Here is a 23098-nt window from a genome sequence, read left to right as displayed (position 1 = left end):
CTGAACTCAAAATTACAGCTGGATTCTGTCGAATGAATGCATCCTCAGTACCGCATATTTAATATAAGAGCAGGCTTAGACGCTTAATTAGGCTGCTTACCACTACTTTGTTGTGGAAGTCATGGTGGCTGAGCGGGTTAGGCGGCTGACTTTGTGTGCTGGTGGTTAGGTGCCTGACTCTGAGGGTGCGGGTTCGAATCCCGGATGGGACTCAACCACAAAAGTAATAGAATTTGTACTTTCCTGAGAAAGTGAAATCCCAAATATGACATATGTTGCACTACTTTGTTCTTGACCTTATCCTTTTTGACCTTGCCCTTCTCTATTTGACATTGACCTTTGGCCTTTCCCTTTCTCTTTCCCTTGGCCTTGTCCTTCTCATTGTACGCTGTCATTCTCTGTTTAGCCTGGACAAGACCTGATTATTTCCACGTTTCTGTGATTTTGCTGAATGTTAGCACAGAATAACAAACAACATCATCTTATTCTTAATGCTTCTGATGTCTTATCACTTTTTTCAACAGTGTTTGTTGCCATTGTTTCAGGCTCACCACTATGTGCGGGGATTGTGTTGGGTGTTGAGGTACTACTATCAGGTGAGTACCTGTGCAGACTGTAGGCAGACTGCAGATTTTCTACACATTCCAAGAAACACTAAAGTCATTTGAAAAGCTTTTACTTAGTGTAAAGGACCCATTAAGATCTGGGGCAGAATAGGCCTTCAGCAACCCAGACTTGCCACAAAAGGCGACTATGCTTGTTGTAAGGGGTGACTATTGGGATCAGGTGGTCAGACTTACTCTCTTGTTTGACACATGTCATTGGTTCCTAGTTGTGCAGATTTATGCTCCTGCTGTTAATCACTGAATTGTCATGTCCGGACTCGATTATTTACAGACTGATGCCATATTGCTCAAATATTGCTGGGTGCACGGTAAAATGAACTCACTCGTCACTGAGTGTAGAACTGTAAATACCAAATCATTTCTGACTTCTGAAGATGATCATTATTCTTGCTGCTTGATGCAAACCTCTAACATAATTAATGAAAATACCGAAGCTTGTCATGTGTTTTACTGCTCTGTTAACATTACCATATAGCTGTATCTGAATATTAAGTTGATACTGGCCTACTTTCAGGGCTGTGCTTCCTGGAAATGGTACTTCCCCTATCATTATGCACCATTTGCGTCAGATTTTGTCAACATCGGCGACCTTCCCAATGACTTTGAGAGGAACACCGAGCCAGTGAGTATTGTGCAGAAGGGTTACTTGAACTGAAAACTTGTAATCTTCTCTCTGGAAAAATGATTTTATTAGAAATTGAAGTTCGCAAATGGAGACTCAAGCATGACAGAGGACCTATTTGTAGATTGCAACCATCATCTTGCAGGTCACATGAACAGGCCAGTCTGAGACAAGGCAATTTGCTGCAGAGAGATGTGTTCCAGAATGAGTGATTATGTTATTTGTTATGTTCCAATCCCCAAGAACACCTGATGAGTGTTCTAGCCCAGATTTGGTTTTGAGCATATACCCATGTTACAGTTCCAGCCACTTGAACAGCTGATGAGCGTGTTCCCTGCCGCCAGCAAGCAGCATCTCCCCCTTACCTGGCAGACTCTCATGGAGGATCCGGTAAGTTAGCCGTGCCAAACTCATGCAAAATGTTCCCACTGATCCCCAGCACCATATACTTGATACTGTGTGTAGCAATCAAAGCATTGACTCCTGTTGTGCCACTGGGCTCCACTGCACCAGGTACCGTAATGGACTGGATGGTCAGTCTCCATGACTTGGTGGACAGTATGGAATTTTGTGTCATACCAGTCGCAGAAATAACATTGTAGGAAATTTCTGAGAATGACACAAAAGAAAAGGTGCACTCTCATGAGAAGAAACACTGAAGAAATTACTTGTGCTTGTGAAAACACTTCCATCATGTGTAATTCAAGAGATGGTGTAGTAAGAGTGCTTAAGAAATTACACACCAAACATAGTTTCCTTCTTGCGTCTCTCATTTGTATCAAACTGTTGGCAACTTCGACTGATTATATTTCAGGAATCACCCATTATTGATTTCTACCCCATAGACTTCAAGATAGATCTGAATGGAAAGAAATATGCATGGCAGGGTAAGATATCATCTTTGTTGTGGAGGGACTGAAGTCATGGAAGTATCCATGTTTTGTTACCCGGCGCAGGGGATGTAGTATTAGGTTCTGTCGTTCCATCAGTCCTTACAAATTTGAATATCTTAAGAACAGTTGACTAGATTCTTTTCATATTTGGTACCTAGGTTCACCACATTATAAGAAAGATTTGGTTACCTTGACCTTCATTTAAAGGTCTCAAGGGACTTTTTAACGTTTTACCCTTGTCTGCGAGATATCTCAAGAACCAGTCACTGGATTTTCTTCATATTTTAATAATCTTGTTGCCTTATCTCACAGCCATTCACACACACAGAAACACACAGACACACATGCAGTTTGAGTCTTGACTTTAACCCAGACTCATCTCCCACTCTTCATATGGATCTGATTCGACTTGTACATAACAATTCCTCACTAACATGGAGCTCTTGTGTGTAGGTGTTGCTCTGTTGCCCTTCGTGGATGAAAAGAGGCTCAAGGAGGCCCTGAAGAGTGTGTATCCAGATCTCACAGTTGCTGAGCGTAAGTTGTTTTTCCACGATTGATATTCTATTTGTCCACTTTATTGTTGGAATCAGAACCCCTATATAGTGCCTAGCTCCAGTGAGACAACCTAAGGATTAGTCAGATTTGCACCTGGTGCAAGTCAAGTTTTGAAGAAGTAAATCAACAATAAATCTAACATTATATGCATGAGTATATGAGCTGATTTTTCTTCTTAGAATAGCTGTGGCACTGAAACATAAGTTGTTCACTGGTCACAAGGGGGCATGAGTTCATGTATCCTCGATGAAGGTTGAGTGGGAATGTAAACAAACATCGAGGGTACATCAACCCATGGGCCCCAAGGGACCAGTGAACGACGTATTTATCTTACCAAGCACCTTAACCCCATGGGTGCCACAGACATATGTCCTTCCTCCTTAACCCTAACTTTGAAGTCCAATAAAATCCTAAATTTGTCACGCACACAAATATACCTAATTTCTACAGGACTTTTCCTGTTTCTTGATACTATCCACTATTATTTCAGACAAAGCTGAACTTCTTAAAATAGCTTTCAAAATAGGCTTCATCATAAATGTGGCCATTTTAAGCATTCACAGCGTTATTTGCTGTATGTTTTGAAATGTTAAAATCTGATGATTACTGGGAGTATTGAATTTCATAAACAGCATGTTAATGATCTATCATATCAAGTTTTCATGTAACCGCAACGTTGCTGATGAACCCTGAGTCATTTAGGATGTGTTAGAATGTACACTTGCACAAGCCCTGGAGTGCACTTTCCGCCATATTGGATAGATTTACAGTATCATGTTTCACGAAGGCTGGTATTGAGGCGCCAATTACATCACATATTTTTCATAGTCAGCTTCCTTAAATGCATCACTGAATTACCCATACATTTTAGAATCAGATTACAAATTTCACCAATACCAACTGCCTAGATAAAACAAAATGAAAGATATTGGGTGTGAAAAAGAATACTGTGCTTGCAAGACTGCGCTTGTTTCAAATGTAAACAAAGAAAAATTCTGATTTTTACTTCATGGCATTTTCAGAAATTTTCCAACATCCAGCCGTCTAATCATTGCTTTCTGTGGCTCAATATGTTTAGAATATGCAGGGAAATGTATCATAGCAAGCAACAAATAGCAAGCTAAAAAGAAATACCACGCAATGATTTGACAACTGATAAGAAGTTTCCATGCAGTGTGACGCCACGACGGTTGCAAAATCATGCTGAATGACAATGTTAATTATCAGCATTTCTGCCTTTTTCTCTCATTTACGATGAAATTGATATAGAACATATAACAGTGCACAGATAGTCAGAATCATTCTGATTACTTGCATTGCATATTTATGTACAAACAATCCCTGAATCAAGGGAAAAGTCCTCGCAAAATCCTGTGTACCCTTGTCAGCGAAGCCACCATTTTGCAAGAAATCGGTTGTTGGTAGTGTTGTCATACATCAACATTGTTGTACATATTAGGCAAGTTCTTTGAGGTGAAGGTCGGTTGAACAAGAGTAATTTGAATTGTTTGAAGCAAGTATTTTTGTAGCTATTGCTAAACTTTTTCTTACAAGAAGACAGATTTAGAGTTCTCCCTTCCTCCATTTGCATTTGCCATACATCAGTAATTTCTGTACATCATATGTATGTCAACATTGTTCTAGATAGAGAATTACTACCACAAAGTAACGAATGAGTTGCCACTGGCAGCGGGTTACACTGAAATGTACCCTGCTTACATTGAAAATAATTGAAGAACCTTCAGCCAATCAGACAGTGACATTTATGTGTGAGGTAAGATAATGCTATTTATAGACATGTTGGCTATGACAGTTTTCGTTATCAGGGATCAGCTGCCTCTCTGTGTTGCCATGGTTTCTTGGGTACTAATACTACTACATCATGGAAATATGTTTTTGTGCACCGAAACCTGACATTTTAACACACATTGCAACAAGAATCTGGCTGGTGCAACTAGGTTTCTATGTTAGGTTGCACCTGGTGCAAGTAGGTTAACATCTCTTAAATCGAGCAACTCATTCAGTACCTCATGGTAGTAATTCTCTATCTTGAATAACATTGAATCATGGATGATGCACGGAAATTACCAGTGTTTTGTGAATGCAAATGGATGTAAGGAAGATAACTCTAAATATGTTTTTCTTGTGTCTTCTGCAAAATCTTGCAGTCAAAACTCAAAACGTTCAAGTTTAGTCCAAGTGATTGTTAAGAAGGGGAATTAGACCATGGTGACTAGAACAAGACCTGCAGGAAAACAACAACATGCAAGATTTGAATCGTGTGTTTTCACACAGGTTGGCTGACCCATCGCCCCCCCCCCCCCCCCCACCCTAGATTCACCTAGATTCAGCATGTTCTGTGTGTATTTTAGGGAAGAGAAATGTTCGCGGGGATGATCGCTTGTTTGTGGGCTTCAATCATCCATCCTACTCCCTGTTTGAGGGGCTCTACGAGGGAGTAAAATCCACTGAGGTGAGGCCCTTATAGGGTGATTGGATCTGACTGTTATCAATAGTGTGATTAACTAGAGACTACAGTCTGTGTATTGGATCAATTTAATGATTTATTGAATTTAAAGATTTATTTAATTTATTGTGACATGTGGCACAGTATGGGTATATACAAAATTTCTACTAATATTATTTCAGTATCTGATTGTAATGTCTATCTCTTGTTTGTGAAGTGAAATACATGAGATAGTTTTGTTGGTTTGTTATAGCCTGTAGATTTGGATGCGGGTCTGTCTGAAGGAGTCTCAGGGAAAATCTGGTGTGATGATTTAGCAGTGCTAACTGGAAGGTGAGACATTGCACATTTTATATTTCGGAGGCATTTCTTTACGGCTTGTCACTACCCATTGTGTCATGTTCTAAACGAATATGCTTTGTGGCCATGTTCTGTAAATAAAGTGTCTCTTCAGTATAGATAGGTGTCTTTTGTTTCAGTGTTGTGAGATCTATTCTGCCTGCACTGAAGGATATAGAGGATAACAGAGTTATATCGTAAGTGTACAGTCTAACGTTGTGCATAATACAGGGAGTAAACAGGGGAGACGACTGAGGATAAGACAGTAAGGTGTTGAGTCCAATGAAAAGATGTGCAGTTTGTGATAAGCATAACATGCTGATTAAGCAGGGAAAACTGCAAAGGTTAAAGGTCACATGCAACCAAAAAAATCATAAACATAATTAGACAGACATTATTTACATAAATAACTACCCTGAACTGATCTGTTATAATTGCTTAAGAAAGTTGTGAAAGAGAAAAATAGCAGTCTGGACCACGTGAGAAGAAAAGTAAGAGGAAGAGTAAAGCCTTTCTTTATTACACTTGCAGTTGCTTGCTTTTTGTGGAATCATTTGAGTAGCATGCATGTTGTCAGGCGCTATATATTCATTATTGCAGTCAGGTGTTAGTATCTGTGTACCATCTTCCCTCTGTTGAGCAGTGTTCACTTCAAGGATCCAAAGTTTGATGCTGATCATCTCTTTCCTGCCAAGATACTGCCTGGTGCCAAGTGAGTTCTTCCCCCTTGTTTGATGTCCTAGACAACACATGCTCTGTTGTAATTAGGAATGGTCTCAGCTCAGAAAGATCATTTATATTGGAAGTGTGTCTATGTTCTGTAAACTTAGTCCTTATTTTCTTTGATGCTACAACCCCTTGTTTCACCAGTGTTAGAACATCAAAGCTGATCTGTATCATAATCCCCCACAGTGCATTAAGTGCGAAGCGGGGATAAAGTATAAGGCTCTGTCTGTCCATAGTGGAAGTCGTGGTGGCTGAGCGGGTTAGGCAGCTGACTTTGTGTGCTGGCAATTAGGTGCCTGACTCTCAGGGTGCGGGTTCGAATCTCTTATGGGACCCAACCAAAAAAGTACTACAATTTGTACTTTACTGAGGAAGTGAAATCCCAAATATGACATATGTTGTACATCCATACTTATGTACGAATTGGAATATCTTGAGAACCGTTCTCTAGATTCTTTTCTTATTTTGGTACCTAGGTTCTTGATAGTGAAAGACAGGTCTCAGACAGGTTTGGTAACCTTGACCTTCATTTCAAGGTCACAAGGCGCAAGGGGACTTTAACTTTTAGGTTTTCTTCACATTTGACATCAAGCTTCATCTAGGGAAGGTGCAGAGCCCAGTAGATTTTGGTGACCTTCACTTAATGTTCGAGGTTATGGAGACACTTAGTGACAATGCTTCTTGTTTCTGTATTTCATAGTGGGATAGTCTGGTGGTTGAAGTGTTCACTTCTCATAAACAAGGCCCAGGTTTGATTCCTATATGAATACAGTGTGTAAAGCCTATTTCTGGTGCTCCATGTTGTGATCTTGATTGAAGGTTACTAAAAACAGTAAATCGGCCTGACTTTTTCCCCTGCGCTAAGTACTGTGATAAATAAATACCTCAACTACTTCTGATGACTGTCTCTGCAGGATGCCTGCAAAGGTGTTGAAGCCAGAGGACTTTGAGAAGATGTTCCGGAGCCAGCAGGAACGAGGGCGTGGTCGGGGACGTGGTGGGTTTGGTGGGCGTGGGGGCTCGGGCTGGAGGCCACAGCTTGGCTTCACCCCAGACAGTGGGTACAGACAGGATAAAGACATATCTTCAGCCCTCAGGATGATCAGGTCAGTACACATTCTAGGGCACACCATGGGGACACACCATAGTGTCTGCAACAAACATTATGTTATTGACTTCCTCAATTCCCATACTAAAACATGTAAGAAAGCAGTACTTCTTAGAGTATGCTAGGTACAAAACTGGCTGCATTGTAAGATATTGTTCTTCTCAATACTGCGATACAGTTGTCAATTTGGTTCTACAAGCACTGATGACACAGGTTGCTGTAGTGAAGCTAGAATATTGCTGACTGTAAAATATATCTACACTTCAACCAACACAGCTGAAGAGATTCACATGTTCTGTTTTAGACATGGGAGCCAGGGCTATGGTGGGGGTCAGAATTATGTCATGTCGTCCCAGAACATGCATCACTCACAGTATCATGGTGGACGCAACTATGGAGGTAAGCTGTTCAAATTATTTGTTTCATGCCTTTGCTAGTTTTTCTTGTATTCTTACATGATTACACTGCACACATTTAAATTTGTAGACAGGGACCCAACTCGTCTCCAAGTACAAAGCCTTAATGTTGACATTGTGGTAATTACGGTCAGTAGCTGGGTGTAGTTGGACTTAGACTTTATGGTCAGTTTTGCAGGTATTACTTTCTTACATCAACTACTCTGCTGACAGTCAGTGAAATATATGAATTAATCTTTAGGGAAACCAACCATCACCTTTCGTCGTTATGGAGAATCTGTTGTTGAATAGGTTCTGAAGTTCTACTTTTACTGGTGCTTCGTTTGCTTGTATCAGCAAGAGTTACTTCCCTTGCATCACTTCTGTTACAAATATAGTGATCAATAGATGCAAGAGAGAGATTCAGTGTGCAGATTGTTGTGTTGTATGGCAGTTAAAAGGGTCACACATTGAAGAATCCCTTTAGCCATCTCAGTGACAACTACTCTGAAATTATAGTATGCTGCACAAGTTCTTGTGAGATAACACTTTTATGAAACAATTGAACTCTCTATGGTATCTGAGTGAGGGAAACTACATATGTACTGTAATTCAGATTTGTTTCAGCAAATTATATACTGATCAAACTTTACTGACATTATCTTAACACAAACCTCGCAAATTACCAACAACACTCTCCTCACTTGAAGACTGAAGCTTTTGCTACCTTTAAAAGTGCTGAAGGATAGTCCCTGGATGTTGGTTTTGCAGTTAAACTTTTTTCACTGACACCATGCTTTCAGAATTATTTACAGACTTGTAATATTCTGCTGAGTCAGCACATTAGGATTCTTGGTTAAAACTGATCCCAACATTTTATGCTGTGCAGAAGAGGTGACGATTCAAAGGTGCTTTTCACCCTGACATGTTTACATCTTCTCATTCTAACATAAGGAAGTGGATTGTAGTTCTTAATATCAATCACTTGATTGCCTGCTTCACCAAGGATTTAGAGACCACAGTCATACAACTTTGAAGCATGTAGCACTAGATATGTGATCCCCAGGGAGTTGAGATTGAAAATATGATGTGCCATTGAGAGAGACATCCAATGATAGAGGTAAAAAACAAGTGTCTTTGAGCAGTTTAACTGGATATCCATGCTTTACAAATGTTAGTGTAATAATAACAATAATTTATCCACAAATCTGTCTGCAATAAAGAGTGACGGTTGAAATGCAATGGTTAGTCCAGGCATTTGTTGGTATAGAATTACACTGTGAAGTCAGCAAATGACCACACAAAATCAATGAGTAAACAACAAATCCTAATGCACATGCTGCCACCAACACATGTGTCATTGTCTCTGTTGTTTTAAGTAAAAGTCTACATAGACTTTCTCTCACAGTTTCACTTTGATGATTCCAGTTGTAAGTCATTGATGAAATTACACACTATAAACTGTATGGAACAAATTAGAACACCAAACTAGATTTTGAGATAGCTGTGGTCAGAACTCAAGACATTATTTTTAGGGTCTTTCTATGTAGAAGGGAGGTTGTGTTTCCTAGTGGCTAAAGATTTCTCTCTTACACTGAAGATCCTGGTTTGAATCCTGGTTTGATGGGTACAGTACATGAAACCTATTTCTGGTCTCCCTTTCCTTCATATTGCTGGAATATTGCTAAAAGCATCATGAAACTAAACTCACTCAGTGATTCACTTGTATGTAATAGTGATAAACAAATAGTCCGTTTATATTGGGCTAAATTCACACAGACGGCATGCTCATAGCTTGAGAATTTAGGAGTCACTTGTAAAACACAGAGAAAAAGTATGTCAGTATGTTTGCTTGAAAACATGTGACTGTTTCCATCTCATGGTGACCACCACTGGAAATAAGCAAAAACCATAGGATTTCAACTTCCATTTTTGAGTGTGGAGTAAGTTTTTGTCCCTGGAGTGAATATAGTCTGTGCAATCTGTGTCACTGACACTGAAACAGTTTTTGCGTCCAATGTCACAGTATGTGTTGCAGTATGGATCCTGGTGTCACAGTATATTGTGCTAAAATGTTTTTGCTGATACATAGACCTTAGTTTTGAATATATAGAAAGATGCATCCTGTGATGTTTTCTACTTTTGTCCATGCACAAGTGTTAGATAGTAGTTGTGTCAATTTGGACATATTTGCCAGTTTGAGGTTGTCAAGTGCTATAAGTGTTTGTCCGTCATGCAGGAGTCCCTGGTTTGATTTCGCTCATATGTACAATGTATGAAGCCCATTTCTGGTGTCCTCCAATTCCAGTGATATTACTTGAATGCAATGTTGCTAAGAGTGGCATAAAACCAAATTCACTCAGTCACTCCCTATTATGAGAAGGATATGCTTACTGTATCATCAGTGTGTTTACAGAAAACTGAAACAAGGGTACCAAACTCAACATATGATAGTCCCATATCAGAATTAACCACTTCCTTTCATCACATCACATCACATAAAGCAGGCTTAGGACTTGTATCCACCTCTTGTTAGAACATGTCTGTAACTTGCTGAAGCCAGTGGAGAATGCAGGTCAGATTGGGCCTCCACTGAAACCATAAACTACGACTTGTCGGCTGTATTTTTAGTTTATTGTTTTATCTTGCAGTGAGCTGTATTCCAGCTAAATCTCGTTGGCCTGTATATCATTATCTCACAGAATGTGACCTTGGTTGGAATGGGTTGCTAGCATTCTGTTAATGATCTAACATCCAGTCAAGCGACCATCCCCAGAGACTTGGCAGTTATCATATTCCCCTGAACATGTGAGATATGACTGATGCATTTAGTCATTTATTGTCATGTATTTTAGAGCATATTGGATTGGAACAACATTCATTCACGGGAATTGTTGGAAACGCCATGGTGATTCTTTTGTCCTTGTAGGTTTCTTTGCATTGTTTGCCATGATGCAGCACCTAGTGTTGGTTAAATGTACTACTCATCAGGTTTAGACTCACTGTGTAAATGTAGCAACTGACTAACTATTCTAAACTAGATTTTGCAAAACATTCAATTCTTTTTAAGGATACTGCCTATACATGAACGAATGCATTGTGAAACAAACTCATTCCTTTGAAAAGATTATTGATATGAGTTCAATAAATGTTGAAACTCAGTGAAAATTCTTAAAACTGAACCCCAAACGCACATGTTCACATGCACAATATTTACACATGCTTTTCAGCAATTTGATGCATGATCCTTCTGCAATTAATGTACATAAAGTTTGCAGCTGTTTCCCTCAAGGTAGTGGAGAAATTCGACTTAAAGGTAACCATATGTATATATGTACATCACATATAGAGTGAGTGTAAACCATTGAAGGGTAGTATAGGTTTACTGTTCACCTTTGGTTATGACGAAAGTTAACTGAAGACCAGGGCCCCTTTCTCAAACCTCTCATAAGCCTAATATCTCGTAACTATTCTCATAGCATTCCTACTTCCTATGTTACAGTATAGGACCTACAAATGCTACGAGACAAGTTACAAGATCTTAGGCTTACAAGAGCTTTGTGAAAGGGGGGCCCAGGGGCCCATTTCACAATACCCTCACAGGGGTTAAAAAATCCCATTGCCCGACCTCTGGGACAAGTCAGTTTTCATTTCGGGCAATAAAATAATGGTATCTTACTTGTCCATGGCCTACTAGATGATTGTATAGTTTTAAACTGCAAGTAATTTTGGATTTAATTTCAAATCTGCTCATAATGAAGCTGTTTAATCACTCTTTGATAAATAGTCCAGAAAACATTAACATCAAGCATTTTGTCATAAAATCAGTGCAAGTGGAAAATTATTCAGGATAAGTTTCTTTCCTGAAGTTACTTGTCCTGTGGCATGTGGCTTTCCAAATTACTAGTATTTTTGAACCCCAGTCTCATAAGAAGATATCTTGTAACTTTCCTTGTAGCATTCAAATCACCCATGCTGTAACACAGGAGGTATGAATGCTAGGAGAAAAGTTACGAAACGTTAGACTTACAAGAGTTTTGTGAATCAGGGCTCTGGATGTTTAAGTGTTTTACCAGGGTGAACATGTGACACTGTAGCTGATTGTATTGTTTTCTGCTCCGGCTGTCAACCACTGGTTTGTTGAGACTTGCCATGAGGCAGCTGGAATATTGTTATCTCAGGTGGAAAAAGTCACTCTCTCTCACCTAAATAGAAATTGAATTGTATGCATTAGTATTTTTTGTAATAATAAGTTTAATTACTTTTCATGAAAATGATATATTAAAGGAACAATTTTTCAAGGAATGAAAGCCATTTTATAAATAATTAAACATTTCTACTGTCATTATTTGAAAGTCTGCTCTGTTTATCTTCCAGACTCCTTATAAAGCGGTAAAAAAACCCAGTTGGTTATTTGAATGGAGATGGATACCATTAATTGATACTTGTAATTTACTGAATTAAAAATTATTTAATAGTCTTGAAATCAATGAAGTTTACCATGTAGCAAGCTTGAGGAGAGTTTAAGAGTTGTGATCATGTTGAACAAGGGGTGAAGATGAACACTACCCTCTGTGGCTTGTGAATGGCCGTCCAACCCCAATTGAGCCTGTTCTGGCCTGTGAATGAACTATGGAAAGCACCGACACAAGTTTAAAGATATGATTGAGAAATATTTGAAGATAAGTTCTAGTGTTGATTGCTGGGGCTGTGTAGGAGCCTTGCGATGACGCTGAACCATTATCGTGGTTGTGGTAGCTGATTGAGAGATATACTTATTGATAAGGGGCAGATAACTCTGAATGGAGTCATGTAGATGAGGTTGGGAGCCCCTTGACATCACAGATGACACACAGATTCATTCAATGCTCTTGGGTCACTGTGACCTCACAACATTGTTTGAACTGGGTGAAGAAACTTGTCAATATGTATCTGTTGTAAATATTGCTTGGTACCCTTACTTTTTTCAAATGGCATCAATTTTGATTTTAGTTGTAAGCCAGCTAAATGTTTATATATTTGTTTAGGCTGTCATTTGTGTCAAAGATAATAATATACATTTTCAGCTGCGAAACATTCTTCAAACATTATTTTTTTTGTACGTAGGATTAGTCCTGCTTAACAGAAACCCTAATGATGTTGATGAGGACATATATTAGTCCAGTAGTCGTGACTGGACTTACATTGATTCCCTGAAAGGGAACAGTGTGTAAAACTCAGCCCCAGTCATGATCACCATCTGGGGCTGCCTACTTTAGGCATACTAGAGACCTGATGTCCATGGCTAAAGTGCCAGAATTGCCCTGCTCATCTAGGTTTTTAGCACAGTGCCCATGCTTATAGCCAGCGAAGGGAACTTTTGAAAATGTCCCATAAATCACATGAGCAGTAAGTGGACAATGATAATTCTACCCTGATTTCACTACATACTGGATTGTCATTTGTGAATCTAAGTCAATTAGAGGTATATAATCATGTTATAATGAGATTATGGTAGAATGGAGATAACCATACTGTGTTGGAGGTATACAATGAAATTATGATAACTCGTCAGTTTTGGTTTAAGACCGCTCCGTACGTGTTCGGTTTTAAATCAGATAATTTCATTATATACCTCTGATTTTCCAACACAGTATGTTTATCTCCTGAGTGGTCCTGTTTGTACTCCTTTGCTCCCAAATAACAGTCATAGATTTACTGAAAAATTTCACTAGCTACCCAGGAGCACTGCAAACTTATCATTTAGTGGTCCTGGTGAACTTTTACCAGCCAGGGACCACAGGACCAGGTAATATTTTGCATACTGATGTGTTTCACCTCGTTCACTTTCCTCCCATGTAGAGCTCACACGAAATGAGACACTAACCTTTGGCATCTCCCCTCCCTGTAGCTTGAACTGTTCCTCATTTTGGATTAAAACACAACTCACTCACTCACTCTCACTCACTCACTCACTCACTCACTCACTCACTCACACAATATTCTCAGTTTCCCATGTCTCAACATGGTAACCCATTTTTCAGCAATTTGAATCATGTAAAAGCGTGATTTGCCTCAGAGTTCCCTAAGCTGTGAATGTGTGGAATATCTCATTGATACAGATAATCTGAGATTAAGCATACATGTTCTCAATGAAAGAACAGGCAGGAACTGGCACTGGAAGGGATATGCACTCCTTGTCATTGACAACTTACACAATGGTGGGGCTGCTTCAGGTCAGGCAGGGTCACATGACCTTCACCTTATGTATGGGGAGGACCTTGACATTGAGTTTGTAGCATATATCAGTGATTACAAGAATGCCATGTCTTGCTGTGATGTGTGCATGTTTGTACTAGATAGGGCAAGGGGCAGATATGGGGAATGACCTACATCAACAGTGAATTCTGTTTGAGTGGTCTAAGCAATCTGTATTGCTGGGTATCTTGTCTGTGTGGCTTTTAATAAATGCGCAGCATAGAGTAATTTTTTCAAAGCTTTGGACAGGGTTTATGGATCTCAACTTTGACTTTCGATGCAGAACAATTGACAGTCTTTGAATAAATTCATGATTTTGAAGAACAAGTAATGGCTCACTGGTACTGTCACATGGTGGCATGAATGACTTCTAGGCACCAGGCATCATTCTTTCTTGCATCATTCAATGCTTACCTTCTCAGAGGCTTCAAATCACAAAGTCACCTGATCATATTTAAATAATCTGGTTAGAATATGTCTCCACCAAACTTTGCCTGTTTTCCTTTGGCAATTCAAGAAGCAGAAGAGGTCTTCTTGTACAGGTTCCGGGTTAGTAGAGGTTTCCAGCAGCCAAAGCTGGTCTTCCTGTTGTCCTCTTGTACAGGTTCCTGGTTAGAAGAGGTATCCAGCAGCCAAAGCTGGTCTCCCTGTTGTATTCATGTACAGGTTCCTGGTTAGAAGAGGTCTCCAGCAGCCTAACCTGGTCTTCCTGTTGCCTTCTTGTACAGGTTCCTGGTTAGAAGAGGTATCCAGCAGCCAAAGCTGGTCTCCCTGTTGTATTCTTGTACAGGTTTCTGGTCATAAGAGGTCTTCAGCAGCCTAACCTGGTCTTCCTGTTGTCTTCTTGTACAGGTTCCTGGTTAGAAGAGATATCCAGCAGCCAAAGCTGGTCTTTCTGTTGTCCTCTTGTACAGGTTCCTGGTTAGAAGAGGTATCCAGCAGCCAAAGCTGGTCTCCCTGTTGTATTCATGTACAGGTTCCTGGTTAGAAGAGGTCTCCAGCAGCCTAACCTGGTCTTCCTGTTGCCTTCTTGTACAGGTTCCTGGTTAGAAGAGGTATCCAGCAGCCAAAGCTGGTCTCCCTGTTGTATTCTTGTACAGGTTTCTGGTCATAAGAGGTCTTCAGCAGCCTAACCTGGTCTTCCTGTTGTCTTCTTGTACAGGTTCCTGGTTAGAAGAGATATCCAGCAGCCAAAGCTGGTCTTTCTGTTGTCCTCTTGTACAGGTTCCTGGTTAGAAGAGGTCTCCAGCAGCCAAAGCTGGTCTCCTTGTACGGGTCCCTGGTTGGAAGAGCCTATGTCTCCCTGTGGGGATTCTGGGTTATAAAAGTCAATCAAAACAAATATGTCTCTCTTATCTATGTGATACGGGTTTACGTGGACAGTAATATCATTTTCTCAGTAAAGCACAGATTCTGTTGTACTTTTCATTGCTGACTACCATCTGGGATTTGAACTCAGGCACTCACACTGAGACAAGTAATGACCTTGCCCACTCAACCACTGAGGCTTCCTTAAAGAACTATAAGCGTAATCTTGGATGTTACATGTTAATTATGGTCATCCTGTATTAAGTCGTGTGTGTCCCATTATTTCAGCCATGGAAGCAGTGTCAATTTACACAACCTAGAGGGCTTCAGAAAGTATATGATCAACATTACCAGTTGTTTGACTTTCTTTTTGTAGAACTCTTGGAACTGACTCAGACCCAGGAGTACAAGAATTTGTACTTGAGTGAGTGTAACCTGAAATATGACAGACCCATGAAGCAGTCTAAGTAAACTTAGTCTCAGTGTATTTTGTTACACTCCACCACTGAGTCTAACAAAACCTAGTAGAAGGTCGCGTCAGGTAACCTTTGAGTGACCAATGACCGTCCAATCAAACGCGAGACTGTTAAATAGACTTAACCAATCAGACAACGGCTATTATTGGAGGGACTTTCAAAATATTCAGGTCACTGACACACATCTCTCCACAAACAAAAATCTGCATATAACACAGTTATAGGACCTGCAGTATATACGCTTTGGGGTTTCTGTTGACATGGTTACCAATAGCTAAGATTTGTGCAAGATAGCATCCCTGAATATTTCCAAAAACACTATATTCAGCGACTGTTTACTCACCATTGTCATGGTTGTACGTACGCCGTGTGCATCACCCGGAAGCAAGCATACGCTAAATAGCATTCAGAATCGTTCAGGTATGAAACTTTCCGAGATAAAAAGTTCACAAGGTGTGAGCGAATGTGCACTTTTGTCATTTGGTAAGCTGTGTTCTGATTGGTCAATCTCAATGGTTACCTGACACGACCTCCCATAAGGATTTGTTAGACTCAGTTGTGGAGTGCAACAAAAAGTACTGAGGATAAGTTTACTTACACTGACCCATGAACATGATAAGATTGGGCTGTCAGGCTTGCTGATATGGGGCACCTTTGACGAAGCAACCTACACAAAGGTGAACCTTAACTCCCATTCTTTAGCCTTACGTTAAGGTTACCTTAGTGACTTACGATCACCTTAGTGCTTTGTGAAAGGAGGATATGGTTGACACATATCCAAACTGCATTGATGCTCATGCTTTTGACCACCATGCTTTTGTCTGGTTCAGATTCAGTTATTTACAGACTGTTGGCATATAGCTGTATTATTGTTCTGTTATCAGTCTCTGGATTGGCCTGTTTTGACACTTCCATTTTGGACAGTATCATTTGGCAGGAATGTTGCACAGTGCAGAAATAAACAGCACAAAACAAATATATGTTTTAATCTGGAAGTACGGATAACTTGACGTATTTGATGGCCTCCTTCTCTGTACTTGAATCCCACAACGTTAATATCCAAGCTCACTCTTTCTCTCTTATCTTTTTTCCCCTCCACATGAAGCCCTTAGTCTCTGATGTATATTCAACCCGTTTGTTCAACTGTATACACATCATTGTATAACCCTGTTGAACAAGCTCTAGAGATCCTATTACCCTGTCAGCTTGACTTAGAACTGCCACAAGATGAGCACATGTTCCAGCTACTGCTTGCCCGTGCTGCAGTGTGGCTAACATGGAGCGTGCCAGTGGTGTAGGACTGTCACAAGAGATACAGATATACACTGTCAGCTTGTTCTAGCTTGTGGGTGGGCTGTTATACCTTCTACACATGACCCCCACCATCTTGGGTTAACCCAAGAAAGTCTAACAAGAGGGGTTTTAATAGGCACACTCACACCATCTGTCTATCATGGGGGTAGTGGCAAACTTGAAGATAAATTACTAACGTAGCCAATTTCCTCATATTGTTTCTCAGCCCAATACTCTTTGAAAGATGCTGTGAATTTGAGTGACAGATAATATTTTGCTACGCTGGCGATAGTATCGACAACGCCACTGCTGAATAGCATTTCTGGGGAGTTTTGGGAAAGGTGACATGGTAGTAATCTTGTATTTAGCACAGCATTGATGGGGGACCCACTTGCGTTGTAATAGGCTTTCAAGCACCCACACTGTCTTTCAATGAAGCGATATGTTTGTAAGCAGAAAAGTTGCCCTCGTTCCACCATTATTGTTTAGTTGGGTGGAAAGTATTATTTGTTCCCTCAATTGAAGCCTGATTTTGTGTATTTTTTCCTCGTACCCGTCAATCTAAGCTGTCAAAATGGTGGCCCCTCCAGTTTGAAGTGTCTCCTCTATCGTCCGGCCTTCAGCAGTGAGCGGTCTTTAATTGTTGCTGTTCGCGCATCGCAGCCACTGATCTGTTATTACTTGCAAAAAGCTGAATGCACGGGCGAAGAAAGTTCTCCTAATTGGCCTCTTAGACATGGCGGTATTGTCTCACTTGTAAAGATTCTTCAGGCTGCAGTGATTGGGGGAGCCCCTCAAAGCTTGCCTCGGCCCCAGTGCTTCTCTGACCCAGGTGCTGCAAGCTCTGCCTCCCCAATTTACGCAAATCTCTCGAAAAGAAACAAGAAACCTTCACAATGAGTGGCAAGATGCGTTGATGTAGGTTCCTTTTCACATAACGTTCAATAACCTTTTTCATATTCACTGACAAGGGATCTACGAATTAATTCAATTATGCTAGCCATTCCATCTACAAAACGACCGCCCCTGAGTGAATGCTTTGTGTTGGTGCATCACGATGAGACTGAATGGTTCTCCGTGGGCTTGGGTGTATGCTCCTGTGTAGGGACGGCACTGGGTGTTGACATAGGTCAACACTGTCGGTGTAGATACACTATATTTTATTGGTTGGGACTTAACACATTTCATGACGGGTATTTTGGCTGTACTGAGGGCTGTGTTCATCTTGTTTACTGAGACAACACCATATACAGGCTGTCTCCCTACTAACTGCTTAACAGTGAGAACCTAACGTTTTGCAACCTGCTGCTGTAGCAAGTTGAGTGTTTGAGCAAATAGGATCTTCCTTCACTTACAATTAGATAAATTTCTCAGCTTCTGCTTATTCTGATGAATAAAAAAGTATATCTGGAAAATTGTCTTTAGAGGCTATAAATAAACTTTCATATGTAGGTTGCGTTGGGCATGTCCTTGGTGTATGTTGAAATGTATGATGTGAGTTTGGAAAGTTAACACTTCTATCATTGCTCAGCCAATGCTATGTAATCTGATTGCTTCTTTTATGCTCATCTGTGTCGTACGATTGTACTTTCAACTAGTCAATATGCCTGGGTGATGGGGTGGCCTTGTGGTTTAAGTGCTGGTGCATCATGCTGACGATCCATGCTTCATTCCCAGCACAATGTGTGAAGCCTGAACTTGGTTCTCTCAGCTGAGGATTGACTGAAATATTGCTAAAACTTGTAAAGGTTGCATAATCCCCGAATACCTCATGCATCAAAAATATTTTGGCTATAGTCAATACAGGTGATCTGAAAGAAATATCTATTACTTTAAAATTGCATCCTCACAAGCAGACTGTTATTTTTGAACACTGTTGCGGGTTACTATATCTTTATTATGACCATATATGTTGAAATTAAATCAATTCATAATGTTTATTAAGTGAAGAAAATGACATATTGTAAAAATTGGCCAACACTGAAAATTTTCCAAATCACAGTAAATGGCATATATTGAACATGTCCTATACTTACCTAAATGTCATGACGTCCGCTTCCTGTTTTTGAAGTTAAATTTGTCTGAACAGTGATATAAGTTGCAAGTGCTGTGTGACATCGCAAGGCAATTAGACGACGGCCGTGCAGGTGTCCATTACCAAACTAACTAATGAACTTTTTGCGGAGAGTTTTGTTCGTTTGACAAAAGCGGTAGAGAGAGAAAAGACAGCTAATGGTGCCATGCTCGTCAGAATAGATAAGAGCGTCTTTGACAGGTTCCCGGTCAAATCTTAAACCCCTTCACGGCTTAATTAGCACTTGTACAATCTAAGTGAGAGAGTGGCCTGTCACTCGGAGTGAGAATATCTCTATTAAAGGGAGGCTGAGAGGGGTGTCCAGTTGCTACCTACGAGAGGACAGCCGTATTGAGGACTCTCCAAACCAGTGGTATTGTTTCTGAGGAGGTGCGCCAAAAGGTGTACCGACACACAACTGCGATCTGGGAGGTAAATGAGAATTTCGTGACAGAGTTGTCAGCGTCCAGATGATACGCCGAGGAAATTGGACCAACCCTAATTGTCATTTTCTTGATTAACTGAAAAGTTTCATTTCTTCGTTTCCTTGCAAACCTGTCAAGACTACTCACATATACAATAGTCTGATCAGGTAGTGCGTCAATTTATCACTGGAAGTGATTCTTGAGAATTTCACAAAAAATCTGGGGAGTTAAGACGTCTATATGTTCTTACAGTCAAGCACCTGATATTGCTCAAGTCATCCTTGTACTCAGTAATGTCACTGTCAAAGGAAAGTAAGTTTTTTACCTTTTGGACAATAAGTTTCAACCAAACAAAATTGTTCATAAAACTGTTCTTACGACAGATAGAACTCTGAATAAATTATTTAAAACATGATGCAAAGTGTGCCATTTCAAGAGTTAACAGGTGACCCACCCTTCACCCTGAATGATAGCTAAGTGGTGCACTTGATGTTATGCACGTCCAATATTGACTGTTTCATATTGTCTTTGACATAGTAATAATAGCGATAATAATAACAATGATGATGGACATTTATACCACGCTTTTTCCACACAGTTGTGCAAGCTCAAAGAGCTAACACATTGCTTCAGATAACCCAAGCTGTCTCTCAGGCTCTAGAGGGTTATTAGTCACATGACTTGTCCCACTAGGTACCCACTTTCTGCAGGGTGAACAGGGGTAATTTTGAACAAACTCACTTGCCTGCGGTGAGACCACACGTGTCACATGTGCTTTGTTATTGGGCAGGACCAGTCCCAGAAGCTCTTAAGTCAGAGAGAGTATCAATATGTTTTTGATGTCAGTATTGTATCAATGCAACCTTATAGACGTTAATGAGTAATATATGATTAGCTATCATTCAGTATAGCCGCCATTCAGAAGTGGGTGGCTGAATACACAGGGAAATATAGTTTCACGTCTAGATCTTGATTTCTCTGTAGGAACGTAATACCATGGTTAGTAATGTGTGTGCCTGCAGAATATGGTGAAGAATTTATATTGGTTTCATGCTTGCACAATGTATTAAGAATAGTTGACAAATCTTCAAGTTTTGATAACAGACATTCTGTTTTTAGGAATGAATATTGTTTTAAAATTAATGACGTGTTCAACTTTGAGACACGTTGACTTGAGGGTTATACATGATTTATTCAATCAGAATTATACAAATTATAGACCAACAATTCCCAACATGGCCTGTTTCTTTATGCGTGACTAAAGCTGCAGAGCCTTTGTTTCAATATCCTGTTAGGGGCTTGTATTAACTAGGAACACCCGGTAATATATTCCAGAGAAAACTGTTTACGATTGATTGGGTATTGCGTTGACAGTATCGACCTGAGCATCAAAATCCCCTCTTCGTCTGTTTCGATGACCCTCCATGCCTATCCACACTGGGCTAGATGAGCACTCAAGGCAGCCATGCAATATTGGAAGCTCATGTTTGTAATGTTACCTATCTGTATGAGTGAGCATGTGTGTGTGTGTGTATGTGTGTCTTCTACAACAGGTGCAATAGCTACACCTCTGTTTCAGCTGATCCATTGTTTGCAGCTAGTATGGTCTCAGCTTGTTGCTGTATCAGCTTACCAAAGCAGGGGAGGATGATAGGTCAAACAGGCTTATTTGTTTCGCTATTCAGTCAATGAAACAAATACAAGATGATGATGATGATGATGATGATGATGATGATGAATTATTTAGATAAGAATTCAAAAGTGTTCATTTTGTTATAGTTGATTATTTTTGTGAGTGGTTCAGTTGCTGTTTTTCTCAAATATTTTGGTTTACACATTGTATTTTTTTATCTTGGACAGACTATTAATATGATAGTGATATGATGATGATCATTGCTTCTGTTGTATCAGATTGACTGACCCTGAATTATTTTCAAATATTTACTGAAAATAAGAATGTGAAATTGTTCTTCGTTATTTAATAGCAGAGATATTTATTTGTTTTTGTTTTGCATATATGTCCTTTCAAATGAATTAAACAATGGTACAGTATATTGTCATGAACCAAATATTTTTAATTGAGGAAACACTTCCGACATGGGCTTCCACAGACATGAAATTTTTCAACATAAAATTTTTATAAAAGTTGTCAGGTAATTTTTTCAGATGGGCCCAAGTGACCATCCCTAATTATTTCAGCGGAGCATGGTCAGATGGCCCATCACTGTTGGTGTTGACGTTGCTAATGGCCGATAATATTTCTTCCATGTTTACTCAGGGCTCTTGCTATGGCTAATTTGGCATTTGAGGGCCCAATATACCACTCCATTCAATGCGTACGACAACAGAAGAAAGACTGCGAGTCATTTGTTATACTTAGCTTGCTTGGGAAGATGGAGGTGGGACCACATCAGACTTAACATACTCTCCATCTCGGTGATATCAATTAGGGCAAGTCAGCTTATGCTGACCTGGGGCTTCAGGACAAATCTGAAACTGCAGTTGACAGATGAGGATATAGATTTTGACATCTACTTAAGGGTGGTTATTAAGTCTGCTTGTGACAATTAGCTGAGGGTTTTTCGCTGGTGTTTGGCTGGGATTTCAAGTGCTGTCGTTCGTCACTTGTCGCCGTGGACTCTGTTAGCATCTGGGCCTTTCCTACCAGGGCTAATCCCTTCAAGAGAGCAGAGTGATAGTTGCTAAAACTGTCGTAATTATTCATGCAGGAGCCCTTGAGGCGTACACAAGGCTCCCTATGCTGACAAGTATGGAGCCGAGAGCTCCGCCAACTTCAAGTGTGGACTAACCCTACATGTTATCCATGCCGATTTTAGTTGACGATTGCTCTCGTAACATTCCAAATCAAAATCCGTCCTGGACAGAAATATTACCAACAGATGACTTATTTGCACCTTATGCATAAATTGTCTACGGCAACAAACGGCCACAAGCCTATAGTCTGAGTGGGTAAAGTGGTTCAAGTCTGTGGCAAGGACTGCAAAGAGAGTCTCGAAACCCCTTTCTCACCATTTTGACAAACAAGATGTCTGTATTGTGCTGTTACTCTCCACAGGAAGGGATGCTTAAATTCTCCACAAGAGTTCTCCAGACAAACTAGTGAGAGCTCGTTGGCTCTGCTAGTCAATTTGTTGGCAAATAAAAGAAATAAACCTTGAAATAAGAGAGATATCAATTTATGAAGTGGTTAGCTTGGCTGTTGAATCTATTGGTAGAAGAAGCTGGAAAAACTCAATATGCACATTATTGATGAATTTAACTTCAAAGATGCTTGTGTATGAAGAGCACCAAGATGAAAGCTGCAGATTTAATAAAGAATCTCAATAGAAAAGAATAAATATGGACATGTTATTCTTGTTTGAAAATACAGAATTATGTGTTTCTTTTCAAAGAATTTTGAAATTCTAGTTAAGCATTTATAGAGAGTTTGTCTTTGTATGGCTTTGAGGATATTTGACTTCTAGCCACTGTTAACACTCTGCTTGTATCTACAGGTTAAAGCTGTCAATTGGTTTGGTCAGGTGTTCAGT

General features: G+C 40.0%; 1 protein-coding gene across 1 annotated transcript in view; it reads left to right on the top strand.

Moving 5' to 3' along the window:
* The window catches only part of LOC137294083 (5'-3' exoribonuclease 2-like), a 62523-nt gene that overhangs the window by 22708 nt on the left and 16717 nt on the right, over positions 1-23098 (top strand). The window contains exons 20-30 of the mRNA XM_067825022.1: positions 546-596; positions 1141-1248; positions 1549-1638; positions 2063-2135; positions 2595-2678; positions 5072-5172; positions 5420-5499; positions 5646-5702; positions 6149-6217; positions 7146-7337; positions 7644-7738. Of these exons, the coding sequence (XP_067681123.1) occupies positions 546-596; positions 1141-1248; positions 1549-1638; positions 2063-2135; positions 2595-2678; positions 5072-5172; positions 5420-5499; positions 5646-5702; positions 6149-6217; positions 7146-7337; positions 7644-7738 (1000 nt within the window). The remainder of the gene's footprint in view (positions 1-545; positions 597-1140; positions 1249-1548; positions 1639-2062; positions 2136-2594; positions 2679-5071; positions 5173-5419; positions 5500-5645; positions 5703-6148; positions 6218-7145; positions 7338-7643; positions 7739-23098) is intronic.

This window comes from Haliotis asinina, chromosome 8 (genome assembly GCF_037392515.1).
Source record: "Haliotis asinina isolate JCU_RB_2024 chromosome 8, JCU_Hal_asi_v2, whole genome shotgun sequence".
In the NCBI taxonomy this organism is placed as follows: domain Eukaryota; kingdom Metazoa; phylum Mollusca; class Gastropoda; order Lepetellida; family Haliotidae; genus Haliotis; species Haliotis asinina.
Note: the sequence above shows the minus strand (reverse complement) of the source record. Positions and strands in the feature narration are given on the sequence as shown.